General features: G+C 41.9%; 1 protein-coding gene and 1 long non-coding RNA gene across 3 annotated transcripts in view; one reads left to right on the top strand and one right to left on the bottom strand.

The window, feature by feature from the left end:
- Positions 1-13,501, bottom strand: part of SNX6 (sorting nexin 6) — a 29,003-nt gene extending 15,502 nt beyond the window's left edge. The window contains exons 1-4 of one of the 2 annotated variants that reach the window (XM_081888978.1): positions 13,362-13,501; positions 13,116-13,163; positions 1,549-1,653; positions 861-971 (exon numbers count right to left, since the gene is read on the bottom strand). In XM_081888978.1, the coding sequence (XP_081745104.1) occupies positions 861-971; positions 1,549-1,653; positions 13,116-13,163; positions 13,362-13,367 (270 nt within the window). In that variant the 5' untranslated portion in view covers positions 13,368-13,501. Of the gene's footprint in view, positions 1-860; positions 972-1,548; positions 1,654-13,115; positions 13,164-13,328 lie in introns of both variants that reach the window. The other variant, XM_081888977.1, reaches the window with a different exon arrangement.
- LOC309357137 lies at positions 13,467-15,437 on the top strand. Its single transcript, XR_014163039.1, has 2 exons — positions 13,467-13,604; positions 15,036-15,437. It is a non-coding gene; the product is annotated as an uncharacterized lncRNA (long non-coding RNA).
- The last annotated feature ends 2,322 nt before the right edge of the window (positions 15,438-17,759 follow it).

The following is a 17,759-nucleotide window of genomic DNA, read 5'->3' as shown; positions in this document are numbered from 1 at the left end:
ATATTACTTTTAATGTTTAACAAAAGCACTTTTAATGTTTAACAAAGCATTAAAACCCAAAACGGTCAGTATAAAGTTTTAGAAGAACTAGGCAACACACATTCACATACCTTAGTACAGACAGCTTTTCAATAGAAATTATTCTTCTTGGCAGTTCTGAATTTATTTAGAAGTATTCCAACAAAAATCAGACAGGATTACTGGAAAGTCTATACCACAGACAAGTAACTTTTAAAAAGTCACTGCACTTTAAGTCCTAACCACTTACCAGTGACAAACCACAACATTCAAACACAATGTCAAATCTATACATAACCAATTCATAATCTTTAGCAATTTTTCTACAAAGTAAAATTAATGAGACCATAAGTTACACAATATATAAACCTCAAGAAAATTAGCTGAATGCTTTGCTGTGCAGGTCAAATGCTAGGCCCCAGGAGACCCCCCCCCCAGCCCCTAGTGCACTGACACATACTGCCTCCTGCACTTAGATGTCACCCACTATCAGTGTTATTATGTAGCTATTCTAGCGAAGCACCTATTCCAAGCAAGAAGCTTTGAATGAGAGAACAAGGCACCAACTTCCTCCTAAGAAGAGGTATAATGACCACTAGAGCAGCCCTGCTCTTCCAGGTGCTGGAGCAATGGTTCATCAATTAACTACTACTCCAAAGAATAACTCAGCTGTTTTAGAGGGTGCTCTGCTCTTCCCTACTTGACAGAGTATATCAATTTTGCTGCGGTGGGCATTAGTTTCCCACGAATATGCAAGTTCCTTAAAGTTGTAAAGAATTTCATGATTCACTTTAAAAGCTAGTGCTTCTCTACTTACAATTCTTTGGAAAATAAGCACTTACAATGTAGCCTGCATAATCTTCATTCTCCACAAAGGAATCATGAAGCCAAATAAACTCTTCATGTTGTCGGACAACTGAAAATTCATTTTGTTTAAAATTTGGTAAAGAACTCTGCAAAACAACAACAAAAAATGAGGAAGGAAGTAGTAAATGGCACAAGCTAAAAATTCAATCACTTAGATTTACTGCAAAAAATGAAACACTATCTTTAATTATATGAAATGCATACAATACTCAGAAAAGCAATAACGTACTTTCTGCCCCAAAACAAATATTTAAAAACCTTTTTGCTAAATTGTGCACCTCGGACACAATACATGAAACTAAGGACAATAGAAAACATGCTTTTCTAACAGCATGTTGGACTACTTGAAACACTATATTTAAAAAACCCCACAACCAATCAAATCAATATTTTCACATACATGATTGTATGTGTGTGTATTTTATACACACTCAGTACACCACATATAGAGCTAGAATTTCTGACAGACAAGAAGTGTGTTTTTCATCCTAATCCTAAACATTTTTACATGATTTAGTCCTACTGAAACCAAGAGAACTGATATCTAATAAATGTGATTGTGGCCTTGAATGAGAAGCTATTATTTTGTCTGCTGATAGATAGTTTTATAAATAAAAATTCATCGCACAGAAGTAAAATACCTAGACCTCAAGCTGGTTTTACCTTTGTATGGACGGTAAACTTCACTTTGTCCCTTTCACTAAGGGCATCAGAAATATCCACTTGCAAGGCAGCATCAGTTTGCAGATCTACAGTGACTGCTCTAAGCTAAAGAAAAAAAGGAGTTCACGTTTATTTAAAGCCATAAAACAAGATTAACAGAAGTTCAGATTATAGTTTTGTATGCCCTTTAGTTTTAGAAATATTACAACAAAAGGAAACATTGTAAGTCATAGAGTAGGTGAAATTAGTGTAATATTTACTGGTAACTAAGTATTGTCCATTTATTTTCTTTTTAGCTTTAGTAAGCCAACATAGAATGCAATCCTATTCAGAATGTTATCTAAAGTCCCATTTAAACAATATGGTAGGCACTTAAGCCTATGCTGAATTCCAAGCGGCTTGGTTTTTTTTAAAAAGGGCAGAGCATCAAATGTGAATTTTAGAATTTTATTATAGGCTAGTTTCTATATGCACTCTAACATCCTCCATCTAGGCAAGTAAAACCCTGAATGGAGTTCAAGGACATATCCCATCCAAGCAAAAACACTCAAGGAGGGAGCAAAGTAGGGCTGGTGAGAGGTGCGGTCCAGGGAAAAGTTCTGAAGGTCAGACAGAAGCTGGAGGGCTGATGTTCCCCATCAATGAAGTATATGAACAATACGTATAGCAACTAGTTGAAAAGAGATAAACATAAATGCACAATGCTCCATGGTTTACCAACTCTCTAGAGTGGCCAAATTACTCCCAACGGCAATTTTTACATTTCTTAACCTAAGAGGGTCATATTGCTGCATTAACCTTAGAACTGTAGGAAAAATGCTTTCCAAAACACCCTTTAAAACCCATTCTTGGCCAGCCACATTAGCTTTCATGCTGCAGTGGATTTATCCTGGAAAAAGGGCTTAGACGGTCCCATAAATGAAGCTGAAGGCTTTACCATGACTTTTGACACCTGAGATGTGGGTGTTTTTCAGGATCCACCCTATCCCCATGACTGTAATTTGTTTTAACTCTTTTAAGTAATTAATTTTAAACTGTTGTAGCCTGCCCTGAGACCTGCTTGTGAAGGGCAGGTAATAAATTTAATTAATAATTGGAAAGGGTCATAAACCATGTGTGCTTGTTTTTCCGCTGGAATTTTAAGTAGTCAGGAAGGTGGTGATAAAAAACTCATGGGGCTTCTGGTGAGCAGGTCTGCTCTAGAAACTTAAAGGCCTCACCCATCTACCCATCGTTATGCAGCTGCCTCTTTTAGCACTCGCACCAAACATCCTAAGGAAGAATAACACTATTCATCTATACACTGCCAGCAGTTCCCTAATCACATTCCCAGAAAAAAATAAAACACATGGACTAAACATTAGAGCCTTGCTTCTTTTTGAAAGAAATGCACATTCAAATTTATCTAACCATTAGAACCTCCTTTTTAAAAGTTACCGCATAAAGCTTTGCACTAAGTATGCAGAAAACTACATCCCTGGTCCAAACCTTTCAGTAAGAGCCCACATTTTCTTTTCTTCCAAAATAGTTTCCATGCATAAATCAAACTTGACATTTTATAAAGTGTAAGTACCCTGCATTAACCTGTTTCTACAGAGCACTGTAACTGGACTTTTAAAACAAAGGTTCTGGGGCGGAGCAGCAGTTGTGTATGTGTGGAAACACACAAGACACAGAAAAAGACTTCCAAAGGCTGAAATCCTAAACAGTATTTCCCAGTCCCACTGCACTCAGTAGGACTTATTCCAGTTTCGAACCAGGCTGTTAGCAACAGGAAGCCCCACCCTAATGAGCACTACTCTAGCCTCAAGAGAACCTAAGTGCAACAGCAATGTTTGTTCAAACACTGAATCTTGAGCAACATTTATACTCCAGAACTCTTGTCTGCATCACTCAATACATTCTCAAGACCAACTGCTAAAATACCGTATTTTTGGTCTGGAATGATTAAAAAAAGAAAACATTTAAAGCACCTATTTTTCCCACTTACAGCAACAAAGGAAGCTTCTTTGGTATCCTATGTGCAGCACTATGCCACTAGTTCAGCCCATGTTGCATGCTACAGTGCTGAACTTATATAGGCCCAGTTAATTTTGACCACTAAATCCTGTCTAGGTGGCCATGATGCTGCCAAGAGTGGACAACACTATGCAAATCTAATGTATCCCTTCTGTTCTCACAAATGCAGGGATATGACTGCAACTTGACACTGTTTAGGAGGACACTAATCTAAATGCAGTTGTCAATATTTTTTATCAGCCTCTGCTACTCAACCTTTAATAGTGATTTATCCGCAAATGTTAGTAGATGATAGAAGCTTTCACAGGCATGGAGGCGAGCACTATCTAGTCTATTTCTGCAGATCAAGATGTACTTAAAGGCAGAGTAGCCGGCATCTGTGCCCAGATGAGTGATCCCCAACAAATTTCTCACATACAATAGTATTAAAAAATCCAGATATTAATACTAGTACTCTGAGCAAGTGTGCATTTTATAGTTGTTTTAAATGCAATGGATTAATCCAGAACTTGATAGCATGCATTTTGAAGATAATGTGCCCCTGCACCAACATCCCAGACACCCCTGGGATTTCTAGATCCCCCCTGACCACAATTCTACCCTATATGCAAAGGGCAGGACAATATATCACATAGGATATCCTGATTATTATAATAATGTTGTAAGGAACCTTATTTGTCATTGTGTAGGATATTGCAGTTTCACTTTGTCCAAATGCATGAAGTATCACCCTCAAGTGGCAGATATATTCATGTAGTGATGCTGAGCAGAATGATTTCCCAAAAGAAGTTTCCCAAGTTCATTAGTAACAATGGATGTCAACTTCAAACACAGGGCCGTCTTAAGCATATGCAGCACGGGGTGCAAAGATCGCCTGGCGCCCCTAGGTTGCCCAGAGTTGCCGACCTTTTTAAGTTGTTGACCTTTTTTTAAGGAAATAGTTGTTTACCTTTAGAACGGTTGTGGGAGGCAGGGACTCATGGCACCAACCAACGGGGGTGCCAGCCAACGCCCCACACACAGGGGTGTATGAAGGTGGGTGCGGGTTCCATGCTGGGGGAGGACAAAAACAGTCGCTGTGCTGCCTCCCCCCCTCCACTGCTGCTTGCATTCCCCATCATTCTGCTCTGGCACCCCACATTGGGTGGTGCTGGGAGGGTGCACCGACAGCGGAAAAGCCAGCAAAGGAACCCACAGCTCAGTGTATGCAATAGGATGCGTCACACAGCGCCCACAACATTACGCCGTTCCTGGCACGGTGCCGAAACAGTTCGCCACCATGCAGCTGGGGCAAGAGCCAACTCCAACGGGCTCTGCTCCACTCAGCTGTCAGTGGCTCTTCCCCAGACTCCAACGTTTGGCCACGGACTCTCGGCCTGGTGCCCCTGACAGCTCAGCGCCCAGGTGCCGTGAACCCCTAGCAGCAACAGTTAAGATGGCCCTGTTCAAACACAACATTAGACAAGCTTGGCAGTTTCAAAGTGCTTGTGTGCATTTTGGTAAAGAAAACTAACTAAATATGCTAAATTGGATCACTCTCCATAGAGTAAGGCAGTCCAACTTTTCACACCAAGTGGGCCACAAGAGTTCTTTGACACGGAACTTGTGGGCCATACACTGCCTTGTTGCACAGGGTTGGGGGGAAGCTGTGAAAGTGCTAACTAGACTTTAGGAAGGAGATGGGAGGAATCTAGACTATATCAGAACCCTCCTGCCTCCTTCCCAAAGCCCAGCACCTTGCTTACTTGGCTTTGGGAAGACAACAGGAGGGCTGGGATGGGGGTGGCATCAAATGTTGCTCAAGGACACCCAAAAAAGGTGTAGAGGGCTGCATGTTGGCCCACCCTGCCTAGAGCGTTAGACATTTTTCCAATGCAAAATTCTTTTCTGGTACAAATTACTTAAATTCACATAGGATTTTCCCCAAATTGCAGCTTCCCAGAAAACCCACATCACTGTATGCAAACACACAGAGATACAAAATAAAATAAAAGTTAAATAGCAGGCCATAGTCTAATCAAAAATTCTGTAAGCATACCCCATGGTCCTTCTTTGAAGTCTTAATTCTCCTTAAGTGAAACACTTTCTAATCAGCATAGAGAACAAACTGAAAGTTGAAGGAACTTAGTGAACTGTTAGGGAGTAACTTATTGTCCTTCTGAGTACTGACTTAAGAACAATGCACTCAGTTCACCATATGGAGTCTGAAACCTCTTTCCAAAGAAAAGTGACTCAACGGATGGTCTAGCAATACAGAAGGAAAAGCTGAAACACAAACATGACTTGCAGAAACAGACTAGAAGTCAAGTGGAAATTGAGAAAAGCCTGTATTAGGGAATATAACGGGGAAAGAGCAGAAAGAATTCAATTGTACAAAACTGTTAGCAACATTGGTAGGTATTTTTAAAGAATAACAAGAGCAGCCTTGCTAGGTCAGACCAAATGTACATCTAATTCATCATTCTCACAGTGGCAACAGATGCCTATGGAAAGACTGTGAATAGGACCTGAATGTCACAGCTTTCTCACTGGTAATACCCAGAAGCATGCTACTGACCCATAAGAGGATCTTTCCTCTTATTCCACAACTACTAAAGTAATTCAGGAGCCTTTGGTAACCAACATTATCAAAAGCTTTTAAAAAGTATAAGTACACCATGTTGGCTGGGTCACCTTTATCTATCTGCTTATTGACACCTTTAAATAAATCTAAAAGGTTAATGAGACATGACTAACCTTGAAGAAGGCATGCTGGTTCTATTTCTACAACATTGGTTCTTCTATATGCTAAGCTATAACCCATCTATAATAATACTTTCCACCAGTTTACCAGTTTCCATGGAACAGACATTCTTGTTGTTATTTGCTAAAAATATAATCTCCTCAGATACATTTTTTCCACCCCGCTTACACTTCTTTTGCTAACGTTTGTGATACTTTCTGTTTTCCTCAATTAAACAAGACACTATCTGGAGAAAGCTTTCTTGCCTTTAAAAGCTTCATTGGCTCTGCTTGTTAACCACACTGGCATCTCTTAGCCCTGATTGTACCTTTCATGATCTGCTGCAGCTTCTAATATTGTGGTTTTGAACAACCCCCACATGCATTCTAAAGATATTTTACCCTCTTCACTTTCCCTTTAAACTTTTTTTTAAACCAACCCCCTTGTTTTGGGGACATTTCCTTGTCTGAAGTCAGAAATTACTGTGTTTGATTTTCTTGCCAATTGTCCACTTACATATATGTTGAATTTGATAGCACTATGGTCACTGACATAGCTGTATTTCTAGCATCTAAGATGGTCACACTTTATATCAAAACGTTCAGCTTTTAAACAAATCACCCGAATGGCAATTTGGGACTGTAAGAACCCAATTTTCTGTGTTCATATGATGCCCTCTTATCAAACTGGTAAAAATAATAGTGCATGGTAGTCTTGGAATTAGAGCAAGGAAATAGGATGCAGCAACTAAACCAGACAAAACAGTGAAGGTTTGCAAGTTTAAAACTGAGAATAAGACTTATAAAGCCTAGCCATTATTTACTTGGTTAGAAAAAACTAACAGAACTTGGGCTATGCTGCTTACAAACAGGTTTTTAAATGTTCATAGAGAACAATTATTTTTTAAAAATAAAAGAGCTTTGTTTATAAAGTTACACTTGCATAGCTGTCAACGTTTCCCTTTTTTAAAGGGAAATTCCCTTATTCTGAATAGGATTCCTCGCAAGAAAAGGGAAAAGTTGACAGCTATGCATTTGCTACTTTTATTCTTGTATGTGCCACTCTCAAAACTTGGCAAGTCATAGGATTCTTACCAGCATGATAGGTTGAGTAAGAAAGAATAACTAAAATAGTAAATTAAAATAATAGCTATGTTTCAAATGTTACTTCACTGTCCAAATTAACCCTGCAATATGAGGGTGGGGTAGGGAAAACTATTTATAATAATTATGAACAGTTGTGCAAGTTTGCCTGACTCCCTTAGGGGAGAAGTTCTGCGTAAAATAATAAACTAGAAATTTCCCAAGAAATGCTTATATGCTGCAGAAATTCTCACTTTGGGCTAGTTTACAAAACCAGTTTTGCATCCACATGAAGCTCTCCAGAAGAGCAAAGAAACTGGGCCAACAACACAGAACTGCCACATTTCCAAGGCAATTCCAGTGTCTGTAGCAACTAAATAAATTGTTGTTTCAGCTGAGGTAATTGCTCCTTAAAAAGTTGGCTACAGTCATTAAAAACACAGTTCATATGAAGCAATATTTATGCAAGCAGATATTCCCTGTACAAAATATTCTAGGATCATTTTGTTATGACAAACCTGACCTTGTGAATGGTTTGGTAGACAAACATCCCATGCTCCTGAAGAAGTAGACTGTAGACTACAAAAGGCTATGTAATTAACTATTCAATAAGATAGTAAGAATGTCATCATGCTGCAGTTGGCATGGCTGCCAAGTGGCAGCCATGCCAACTGCACCTTGTCAAGAGAACAGCAGGTGGGTGGCCCAAACAGATGGGAAGGCAGGCGAGCAAGTGACTTGGGCAAGCCATAGAAGAACAGCCAGGACAGCTCCACAGCAATCATCCTGCTCTGCTGCCGCTACCCACCTCACACTGACAACACCATTTCAGCTTCTGCCGCGTTGGAAGCTGAAGAAGAGGGAAGTGGCCGTGGAGCAAGACAGTGGCTGTAGAGCTGCCCCTTTCTGCCTTGACTGTTTCTCTGTGGCTTGCCCAGGCTGCGGTTTGGACGAGGTGCAAGATGAGGGAAGGGGGCTGCACAGCTTGGAGAAGACGGGTTTGGCAAGGTTAAGGAGGAGTTGGGGGTTGGTGAGGGGTAGATTGGGAAAGGTGCAATGGGAGTGGGGGGTTGATCAGATGTAAAGGGCAGAGAATGGGGTTGGCGAGCAAAATGAGCAGAGGTGGTAGTCCCTGATGCTACAGTAAATTTGTTAGAAGATTCTAGAATAATAGGGTTATATCACTGGCCTATCCAGCAGTTGTTCAGAGCAACCTAGAATAAAGCCTGCATTAAAAGAAAGGTGAAGAAAAGGTGGAATCTGAAATATAGCTAAAAGCCCTTGTCAAATGCAGTACATTTCATGCATTAAATGGGGATGCATGCAGGTGGAAAAAATGTATGTTACAAAATTCTATCACAGGCTTGCCAAAGCTTTGCATTCTACCTTTAAATGTACCCATTATTTAGATCGTTAAGAAAGCTACGATACCTCTGATGTTTCTGAACACACAATCCTATGCTGAGTAAGGAGATGAATAGTCTCTCTAGGTGATGTACAGTAGAATATCACAGTTTTGGAAAAGACCTCACATGCTTTTTCTTCCCAACATATACTACAATATGAAGGGAATGTAGCAAACTAAAATGAGTTTTGTGACACTTTAAAGACCAATAGATTTACTGTGACACAAAGTATGACTAAGCTACCCTGTGGTCTATGAATTGCTAGACAGTGTTTTGGAGAATATTTTGCACGGGGGGTGGGATTTCTTTCAGATTCCAAACCAGTTTAGGAAACAAAGTCTCTAAAACTTTCAATGGCACATACATTATTGAATCAGAAATTAAATCCTGCGAACATTCACATCCACATGTAAAAAAAAATCTTACTAGATGTAGTTATGCATGAATCCTAAATAAATTAAGAGTATGGCACAAATATCATTTCAGATGCAGCTATCATGAAATGCTAAAATGCACAGGCACATGTGGGAGCAGAAGCTGGTTAGTGTGAGCCTGAAGCATTAGTTGAGATTCTTGCACTGCAGGGGGTTGGACTAGAATAGTAGAATCTTGAGAGTTGGAAGGGACCCCAAGGGTCATGTAGTCCAACCCCCTGCAATACAGGAATCTCAGCTAAAGCATCCATGACACATGGCCATCCAACCTCTGTTTAAAAACCTCCTAGGAAGGAGAGCCCACCACCTCTCATGGGAGTCTGTTCCACTGCTGAACAGCTCTTACTGTCAGAAAGTTTTTTTGAATGTTTAGTCGGAATCTTATTTCTTGCAATGGAAGCCATTGGTTCGAATCCTACCCTCAAGAGCAGGAGAAAACAAGCATGCTCCCTCCTCCATGTGACAGCCCTAAAGATATTTGAAGATATCATATCTCCTCTCAGTTTCCTCTTTTCCAGGCTAAACATACCCAGCTCCTTCAAGTGCTCCTCGTAAGACTTAGTTTCCAGACCCCTGATAATCTTGGTTGCCCTCCTCTGCACACGCTCCAGCTTGTCAACATCCTTCTTAAATTGTGGTGCCCAGAATTGGACACAGTATTCCAAGTAAGGTCTGATTAAGGCAGAATAGAGTAATACTATAACTTCCCTTGATCTGGACACTATACTTCTATGATCGCAGCCAAGAATAATAGCATTAGCTTTTTTTGCTGCTGCATCACACTGTTGACTCATGTTAAGCTTGTGGCCCACCAAGACCCCTAGATGCTAGTAAGCCAGGTGTCCCCAGCCTATATTTGTGCATCTGGTTGTTCCTGCCCAAGTGCAGAATGTTACATTTGTCTCTATTGAAATTCATTTTGTCAACTTGAGCCCAGTTCTCCAATCTGTAAAGATCATTTGAATTCTGATTCTGAAACCTCCTAGTTTGGTGTCATCTGCAAATTTGATGAGCATCACCTCAATTCCTTCATCCAAGTCATTTATAAAGATGTTGAACAACAGGCCCAGGACAGAATTCTGTGGCACCCCACTTGTCACTTTTTTTCCAGGATGACAAAAAACCATTAATGAGTACTCTTTGGGTTTGGTCAGTCAACCAGCTACAAATCCTCATAACAGTTATCTCGTTCAACCCACATTTTACCAGCTTCCTCGAGAGAATATCATGAGGGACTTTGTCAAAAGCAGTACTGAAATCAAGATAAACTATGTCCACAGGATTTCCCTGATCCACCAAGTTTGTAATTCCATCAAAGAAAGGAATCAGATTGGTCAGGCATGACATTTTTGAGAAATCCATGCTGGGTCTAAGTAATCACAGTATCCTTTTCCAAATGCTCACAGACCGACTGTTGATTCTAGATTCTAGATTCAGGTAGGTAGCCGTGTTGGTCTGACACAGTAGAAATAAATAAAAAAAGTGTCCAGTAGCACCTTAGAGACCAACTAAGTTTGTTCTGGGTATAAGCTTTCGTGTGCATGTACACTTCTTCAGATACCTGAAAATGGGGACAACATTTTCCCACCTCCAGTCTGTAGGGACCGCACCTGTTCTTCAAGAATTCTCGAAGGAAAAAGGCTCAGAAATTACATCCACAAGCTCCTTTAGTACCCTTGGATGCAGCTCATCAGGCCCTGGGGATCTGAATTCATTTAAAGTAGCTACGTATTCCCTTATTACCTCTTTTCCAATCGTGGGCTGTAGCTCCCTCCCTTGCTTTCCTTTTGGGTGAAGACAGAGGCAAAGTAGTTGGTTGAGCAGTTCCACCTTTTCTCTGTCACCCAACAGCATTTCTCTGTGTTCCCCATGCAGAGGACCTACCACTTACTTGTTCTTCCTCTTACTTTGGACATAGCTGAAGAAATCTTTATTATTATTTTTAACTTCTCTTGCAAGCCTGAGCTTATTCTGAGCTTTAGCCAGCCTGACTTTCCCCCTGCAACTGTTGACTACTTGTGTTTACTCCTCCTTTGTGATTTCCCCTTTCTTCCAGTTCTTATACATTCCCTTCTTAACAAATAAATTACAGTTCTTCAAGGGACAGGAAGATCCTGATCATTTCTATTCAGTATGGTGGGGTTTTATTTCATGTAGTCTTGTTTTAGATTTCTTTCCTCATGTCATCTACAGAAATATGGTTGCTAGCATTTTAGATTGTGTATTTTTATTTAATATGTATAGGTTTTTATGTCCTACCCTTAGCTGGATGTGTTTTTTTTTATTGTTTACTTGTCTAAGTAACAAGTTGAAAACTAATTTAAAATGTACATCAAGTTTAAAAGCAAATAAAGCGAAGGGTAAAATTAATATGAAAGTAAACAATGGTCTGGCATGTTTTCTAACGTCAGTTTAAAAGTTTGGGGTTTTTTTACACATACTTTTGGGATTACAAATATTAAACCAACAGAAACATGAGACTCCCCAAACTGTATCTGACAGAAAACAGAGGCAGAATCAAGAATCACCCACCATAGCTGTCCCATGTCAGGCTAGTCAACTGCTATGGGACAGAATAGTTTCCTTCAGCTTAAGTGGTCCTGCTGTACTCATCAAAATTTCAGCTTCTATTGTTACATAGCTTGATATTTCTTTTTAATATTTACTTCTCCAATGAAAGTTTCTTTTGATCATTTCCTGCTAAAAAAAAAGTATGTGTCGACTATCTAAAACATTTTAAACCACTTATTATTGTTTATATATTTTCCTCAGTGGACACATGACACTGGTTCTTTACTTTTGTTTGAAAGCCAGTTTGAATAGTCTCCAACTTTTGGGGTCTGTGGGTACACCAAATGTCCATTTCATGTAAGAAAAATTGGTGATGCTCAGAACTTGCCCCTCCCCCAACATCAACACATACTCCAGACCAAGTACAACACAGACAAAAAAGCCCCAAATGAGGCTCTCCCCCAAACAAAAAATATGACTCAAGTATAAATATAAAAAAATTGGGAATGGCATGGGGCATGGAAATGCTAAAGGACACCAGGTTGCTTATAGTCACCATGTTATGGACTCCAGGGTATTGGACTTAGGTTGGGCTAAGAGATGGTAAAAGTCCCAAGGTCAACCAAAGAGTTTAATGGCTGAGTAAAGATTTCAACCTGGGGCTCCCCTGCCTATTCACAAAATGAGCAAGGAAATGGATGAATCCTGGATACCACCAGGAGCTCTTTGCAGGAAGATGGGGGGGGGGGGGATATATAATAAACAATAATTTTCTAGTCAAAAAGTATTTGAAAAAAATAGCTTTAAGCTCTTTCTGCATTTCTCAACAAAGGCAAAGGCACCAATCCAAGAGGTTCAAACTACACCCACCGGTTTAAAGTGTGTCGCTCTAAAAGCTGACCAAAAAATAAAATAAAATCAACAGGGGAGCTGCAGCAACAGCAAAAGTGTTTGCACCTAGACCAACGGGGGGTTTATAATATCTCAACTGCCTGCCGTGGCAGTTTCAATCAGAACGCAAAGCGGATTCGATGTTAATAATGAAGAAAATGATATATTTTAAATCCGAGAGGAGAACTCCGTTAAGAGTCACCAGCGTCAGCTCAGGATGATGGTGCATCCAGACCACCCGTGACAGCGCGGAGTTTTCAGGGAACCGAAGCTGGGCAGAAGGAGCAGGAGAACCGGGTGGGGGCGGCGAAGCCTCCCGGGGGATGATGCTGCTGCCGCCGCCGCCGCCGCCTCACCCCCCTCGCTTCGCCACCCACCGCCCCACGCTCCGAAAGGGGCTGCCAGCCCCACACATCCGGAAGGAAACCTGTTCTACCGCCCCCCAGCCCCACACCACGCCAGGGAAGAAAGCCCCCTCCCGTCAGGGGCGTCCAGCACTTACGCCTCGGTCCTCCTCGGAAAGGAAATCTGGGCCGTCGTCCGAGCCTTCCTGCTCCGAAGAAGAAAAGGGCGGAGGCGGGCGGCGAAGGCGAGAGAGACCGAGGCATCACCCACCGCGGACAGAGAAAGAGAGAAAGGAAACCGGTTAGTCCCGCCGGCCTCCGACCCCGCCGCTCTCCCCCGGCCGCCCCTTCCCCCGGCCAGAAGACCTCACCACGGTTGCGGCGGGAGCTCCGCAGGAACCTACCATCATGGCTGCTCCCAGCCCTCAACTCCCTTCCCTCAGCAGCAAGCGCAGGCCTAGCCCGCCAGGCAGCCCAGACAGACCGGAGGGGCGGGATTAAGGCGGGGACAGGCGGCGGCAGCGGCGAACAAGGGGGTTCCGCTGAGCTCGAGCTCGGCGTCGGCCGTGGGTGTCCGCGGCAGCGTCTTATTTCTGGGCGAGGGACGGGCGTGTGGAGAGCAACGCCCGCGCGGTAAGTGAGGCTTGGTAAGTGAGGAGGCAGCAAGCCATGCTTCGCGCAGTATGTATGTTTAGGACAGGAACAATAAAAGGAAACACGCCGTCATTTCTCCCTCAGGAATCTTAACGCCGTGTAGGGAGGGTATGGTTTGAAATGAACGGTGAAAAAGAAGTGGGGGGGGGGGGACGGACGAATTGGACTCCATGGTCACTGTCATAGTTTGAGAGTCGCGTGCTCTGTAGGACTGTGGGCCGCAGGCTTGCAGCTACTACGGATCCATCTGTGCAGAAAGAGCGCGTGGTGCAGGTCTTGCCCTGGACTGCGGGTGGGGAAGTGCAAGTTTAAATGCTCCCCCATCATGTGGGCAACGTTACCTAGAACACAGCATTTGACAGAGAAAGGCTTTAGTTTAGGCATCTCGGCACAGCTGCCCCGTGTTGCAACGTAAAAATAGACCCATTGAGAGGTTCAGGTATTGTCTCTCAGGCAGACGTCCTCCTGTGTCAAATGCGAATAATAATATCAACCAATTCCCACGCTTCCAAACTGTTTTAGGAGGGCAAACACTTAAACACTTTGCAAATAAAGTACCATGTCTACAATCCTGTGCACATTTTACTCCCAATGTCTCTTCGAATTCAGTGAGATATACAAATCTAAGATTGCAGCTGTAAGGATGCATCTCTATTATTGAAAATCTTTATGCCCAATACAGCAGATGTATCTGAAGAAGTGTGCATGCACACGAAAGCTCATACCAAGAACTAACTTGGTTGGTCTTTAAGGTGCTACTGGAAGGATTTTTTTTTTTTTTTGGACAGCAGATGTGTTAATTTAACTCTTACCTGGACTTCAGAGGTGTAGAGACTACAGCCAGGTCAGAACCACTCAAGTGATAAGGGCTGATATCAACCCACACTGCTTCTGTTATAAAATACACATTGGTCATGCTACTCCTATGACCATTACAACGGTGTTTATATGGTCTTTTTAAAAGAAAAAGAGTGATGCTTTGTGCAGCTAACTGCATGCTTTGAGGTCTGTATGAAGAGGTGGGAAGCCAAGCAAAAAAAAAGTCTAAGAAACAAGTGTTGCTTCACAGTTTCTCAAGGTCATTTGAAATCCAACATTGTGCAAGCAAACCTTTTCATGCAGTGGACTTCCCCTCCTATCCCCTTCACTCCCCCAAATCTGCTTGGATGGAGGCTGACCTTCCAAAGCAGATTTTGGAGGGTGCACAGGGGGCTGCAGAGGGGAGGAGAGAGGGTCCCATTGTACAAGTGGAAATCTGTTCCACTGGTGTACAGACACCATAGAATTAAACCCAAAAGCACACCTAGATTTTTGGCCCGATCTTGTGACACACAAAACTGGGTAGAGGAAACAATTACTGTATGAAGAAACGTACGCTACTCCTGGGAACAGACTGAGCCTCCTTACCTGCCTCACACTTTTAGGGCTGGTTTTCAAGACAGGCAGAAAAATTGGTTGAATACCTACATTCTTGCTTCTGAAATGAGGAGAGTCCTTCATTTGAAGAATTGATAGGCCATATATCATCTGAAGGGCAGATGGCCAGAGGAAGGAACAGACAAAAAAAACCACATCTAAATCAACTGACATCACCATTCTTGGCTCTGGCTCAATTGGTTCTTCCTTCAGTCTTCAAACAAGTTAATGCCCTTTAGAAACTCAAGTGTGTGCCTCCCCAAAGCATCTTCCTCAGCAATGTTAAATATGCATATTATGTGAAAGCTCTGAACATATAATCCATTTCCATTTACTCCAGTCATTCCTGCCATCGTGATAACAAACCTTTTGTGAGAGGGCCTGAGTAAGTAAATCATTAATATGGCTTATTGAGCGACTTTAGAAATGCCTTTTGTGTCCTCTGTGGTTAGCCTTCCAAAACTTGTCTAACATAGAACACATTACAGATTGATAGCTGGGTTGAAATCTGTGGTTTTTGGCTGTATACACAAATATGTGAATCCGATAAAGTCAGTTGTGTTTTAACACACATGTGATCCACACTCTGCCATAGTCCAGCTGCACATTGCTTACTTGCAATACACATTTGCATCAAAGGAGCCTGGCAATAAAATGGTGCTGTTGTTGTACAATTGCTAGCCTCATAGATGCATGGCCCAGAAATGGGAGTGTCACTGGAGTGTCCTGCACCTCAACCTGATTTGAGTGGTTCAAGTACATACCTTGCAGCCATTCCTGCTTTTTTCCTCCTTCAAGTGACGCTGTAGGCACAGAAACAGCCTTGCAGGGACACATCTACCTTGCTCTTATTTAAAGCCTGCAGTCCTCTCTTTCAGCATTGTTCAGTCCTTCAAGTCCATGTTAGTGCCCTGAAGATAAACAGGATGTCAGGAGCTGCTAAAATCTGTGAGTGGCTACTCCATGTGGTGAACCACTGAACAGCAAGTAGCCTTTTCATTGACGAATCAGATTGCCTCCACCCAGGCTTGCCTTGGGATCTTTCAAGCCTCTTTTCCCAACAGAATCACAGAATTGTAGAATTGAAAGGGACCCCAAGGATCCTCTACTCCACCCCCTGCAATGCTAGAATCTCTTTGCCCCATGTGGTGCTCAAACCCACAACCCTGAGATTAAGAGTCTCATGCTCGATCAACTGAGCTATCTTGAATACTACAGTCTTTCTGAGCTGTATTGTGGTTGTTGCCTTGCCTGTCTCCTAGTTACTAGTTCACCTCAGACTGCTGCTCCACATCCTCTGTCCTTACACAGAAGCAGTATGAGCACTGCATTGCGCGCAGCTGACCTAACGTTTGCAAATTTCAGGTGTTCACAGTTCATAGGAAGCATGCTAATTAAGTTTGCTTTTTAAAACCAGCTTTTAATAAATAATTGGTGGATTTGGGTGGGGGGAATATTAAGTAAAATCTGAGAATGTAAACTGCAGATGTTTTCTTCTTCTCAGAGCTGCAGTCTTATACATATGGGCAGCTCTCAGCAACTCTGGACCGCAGTTGACACAAGAGAGCATGCCTAACCCTAAACCAAACAAGTATATTTACAGGTCAATTCCTTAATTAAGATGTTTAGTTGCATTCTTGTAAGCATTTACTTATCCAAAAGTAATTTTGACTGACACATTACCAGTGTGTTCTGGGTTACAGCTTAGAGATGTTTACCTCAACACTCAAATACATAAAAACAGCTGGAGTGTAAAACATGGCCAAAAGATAATTCCTATTGGCTTAATTTTAGCCACCAGTATCCAACTAAGTAATGAAGAACATGTTCTGAGAGTTTAAACTTGGACATAAACAATACTACAAGGGCAGGATTTCAGTGCCTGATAAAGCTTTTTGCCCCGCCCCATGATTGCTTGATCGATTTCTGCTAGTGAAAACTGTAGAATTTTGCAGAGAGCAAGAGCGAGAGAGAACACACAGCCCTGACTATGTATATTGTAGTAAGGCTTATGGTTGCATCTACCAGCTACAGCCTAGACTTTCAGAGCTTGACTGTATAAACAATTTTATTTCTTTCCTTGCTGTCATAAACAGATGGTTATAAAAGGGTTATCCAGAGAATAAAGCACTTAGCAAGTCTGCATATAATAGAATCATAGAACTTCCGAGCTGGAAGGAGCCCCAAGGGTAATCCAGTGTAACCTGCTGCAAATCACAACTAAAGAATCCCTGACAGATGGCCTTTCAATCTCTGTTTAAAAACCTCCAATAAAGGAGAGTCTACCGCCTTCCAAGGCAGCCTGTTCCACTGTCAAATAGCTCTTAGCATCTCATACCACAAGTCTTCTGTTTAGTCATAATCTCCTTGTAATTTGAATCCATCAGTTTGGGTCAGCAGCAGAAAAAAGGTTTGCTGCATCTTCCATATGACAGCCCTTCAGATATTTGAGGATATCAAAGGTTGGTTTTGAAAAAGCATTGTTTCTCTTGAATAGTATATTGTCTGGTTTCCCCTCAGGTTGCTATTATCTGTAGAAAGGGAACATAAGTTTACCCGCACCCAACAAAATAACCCCTCAGTAAATGAAAACAGGAATAGTAGTTGATGGAAGAAATATTTGAGCTTACCTGTCTCTAGAAAAATTGTGAAGCGAGAGTTTTAAATGTGACAGATGCTAGAAACAAGCAAATAAAAATGAGAAGGGAAGGTAGTTCTGTAGGTTTCCTTCA

The sequence above is a fragment of the Podarcis melisellensis genome (genome assembly GCF_964234715.1).
Source record: "Podarcis melisellensis genome assembly, chromosome: 1".
In the NCBI taxonomy this organism is placed as follows: Eukaryota; Metazoa; Chordata; class Lepidosauria; order Squamata; family Lacertidae; genus Podarcis; species Podarcis melisellensis.
The sequence above is the reverse complement of the archived record's forward strand: the minus strand, read 5'-3'. Positions and strand labels throughout refer to the sequence as shown.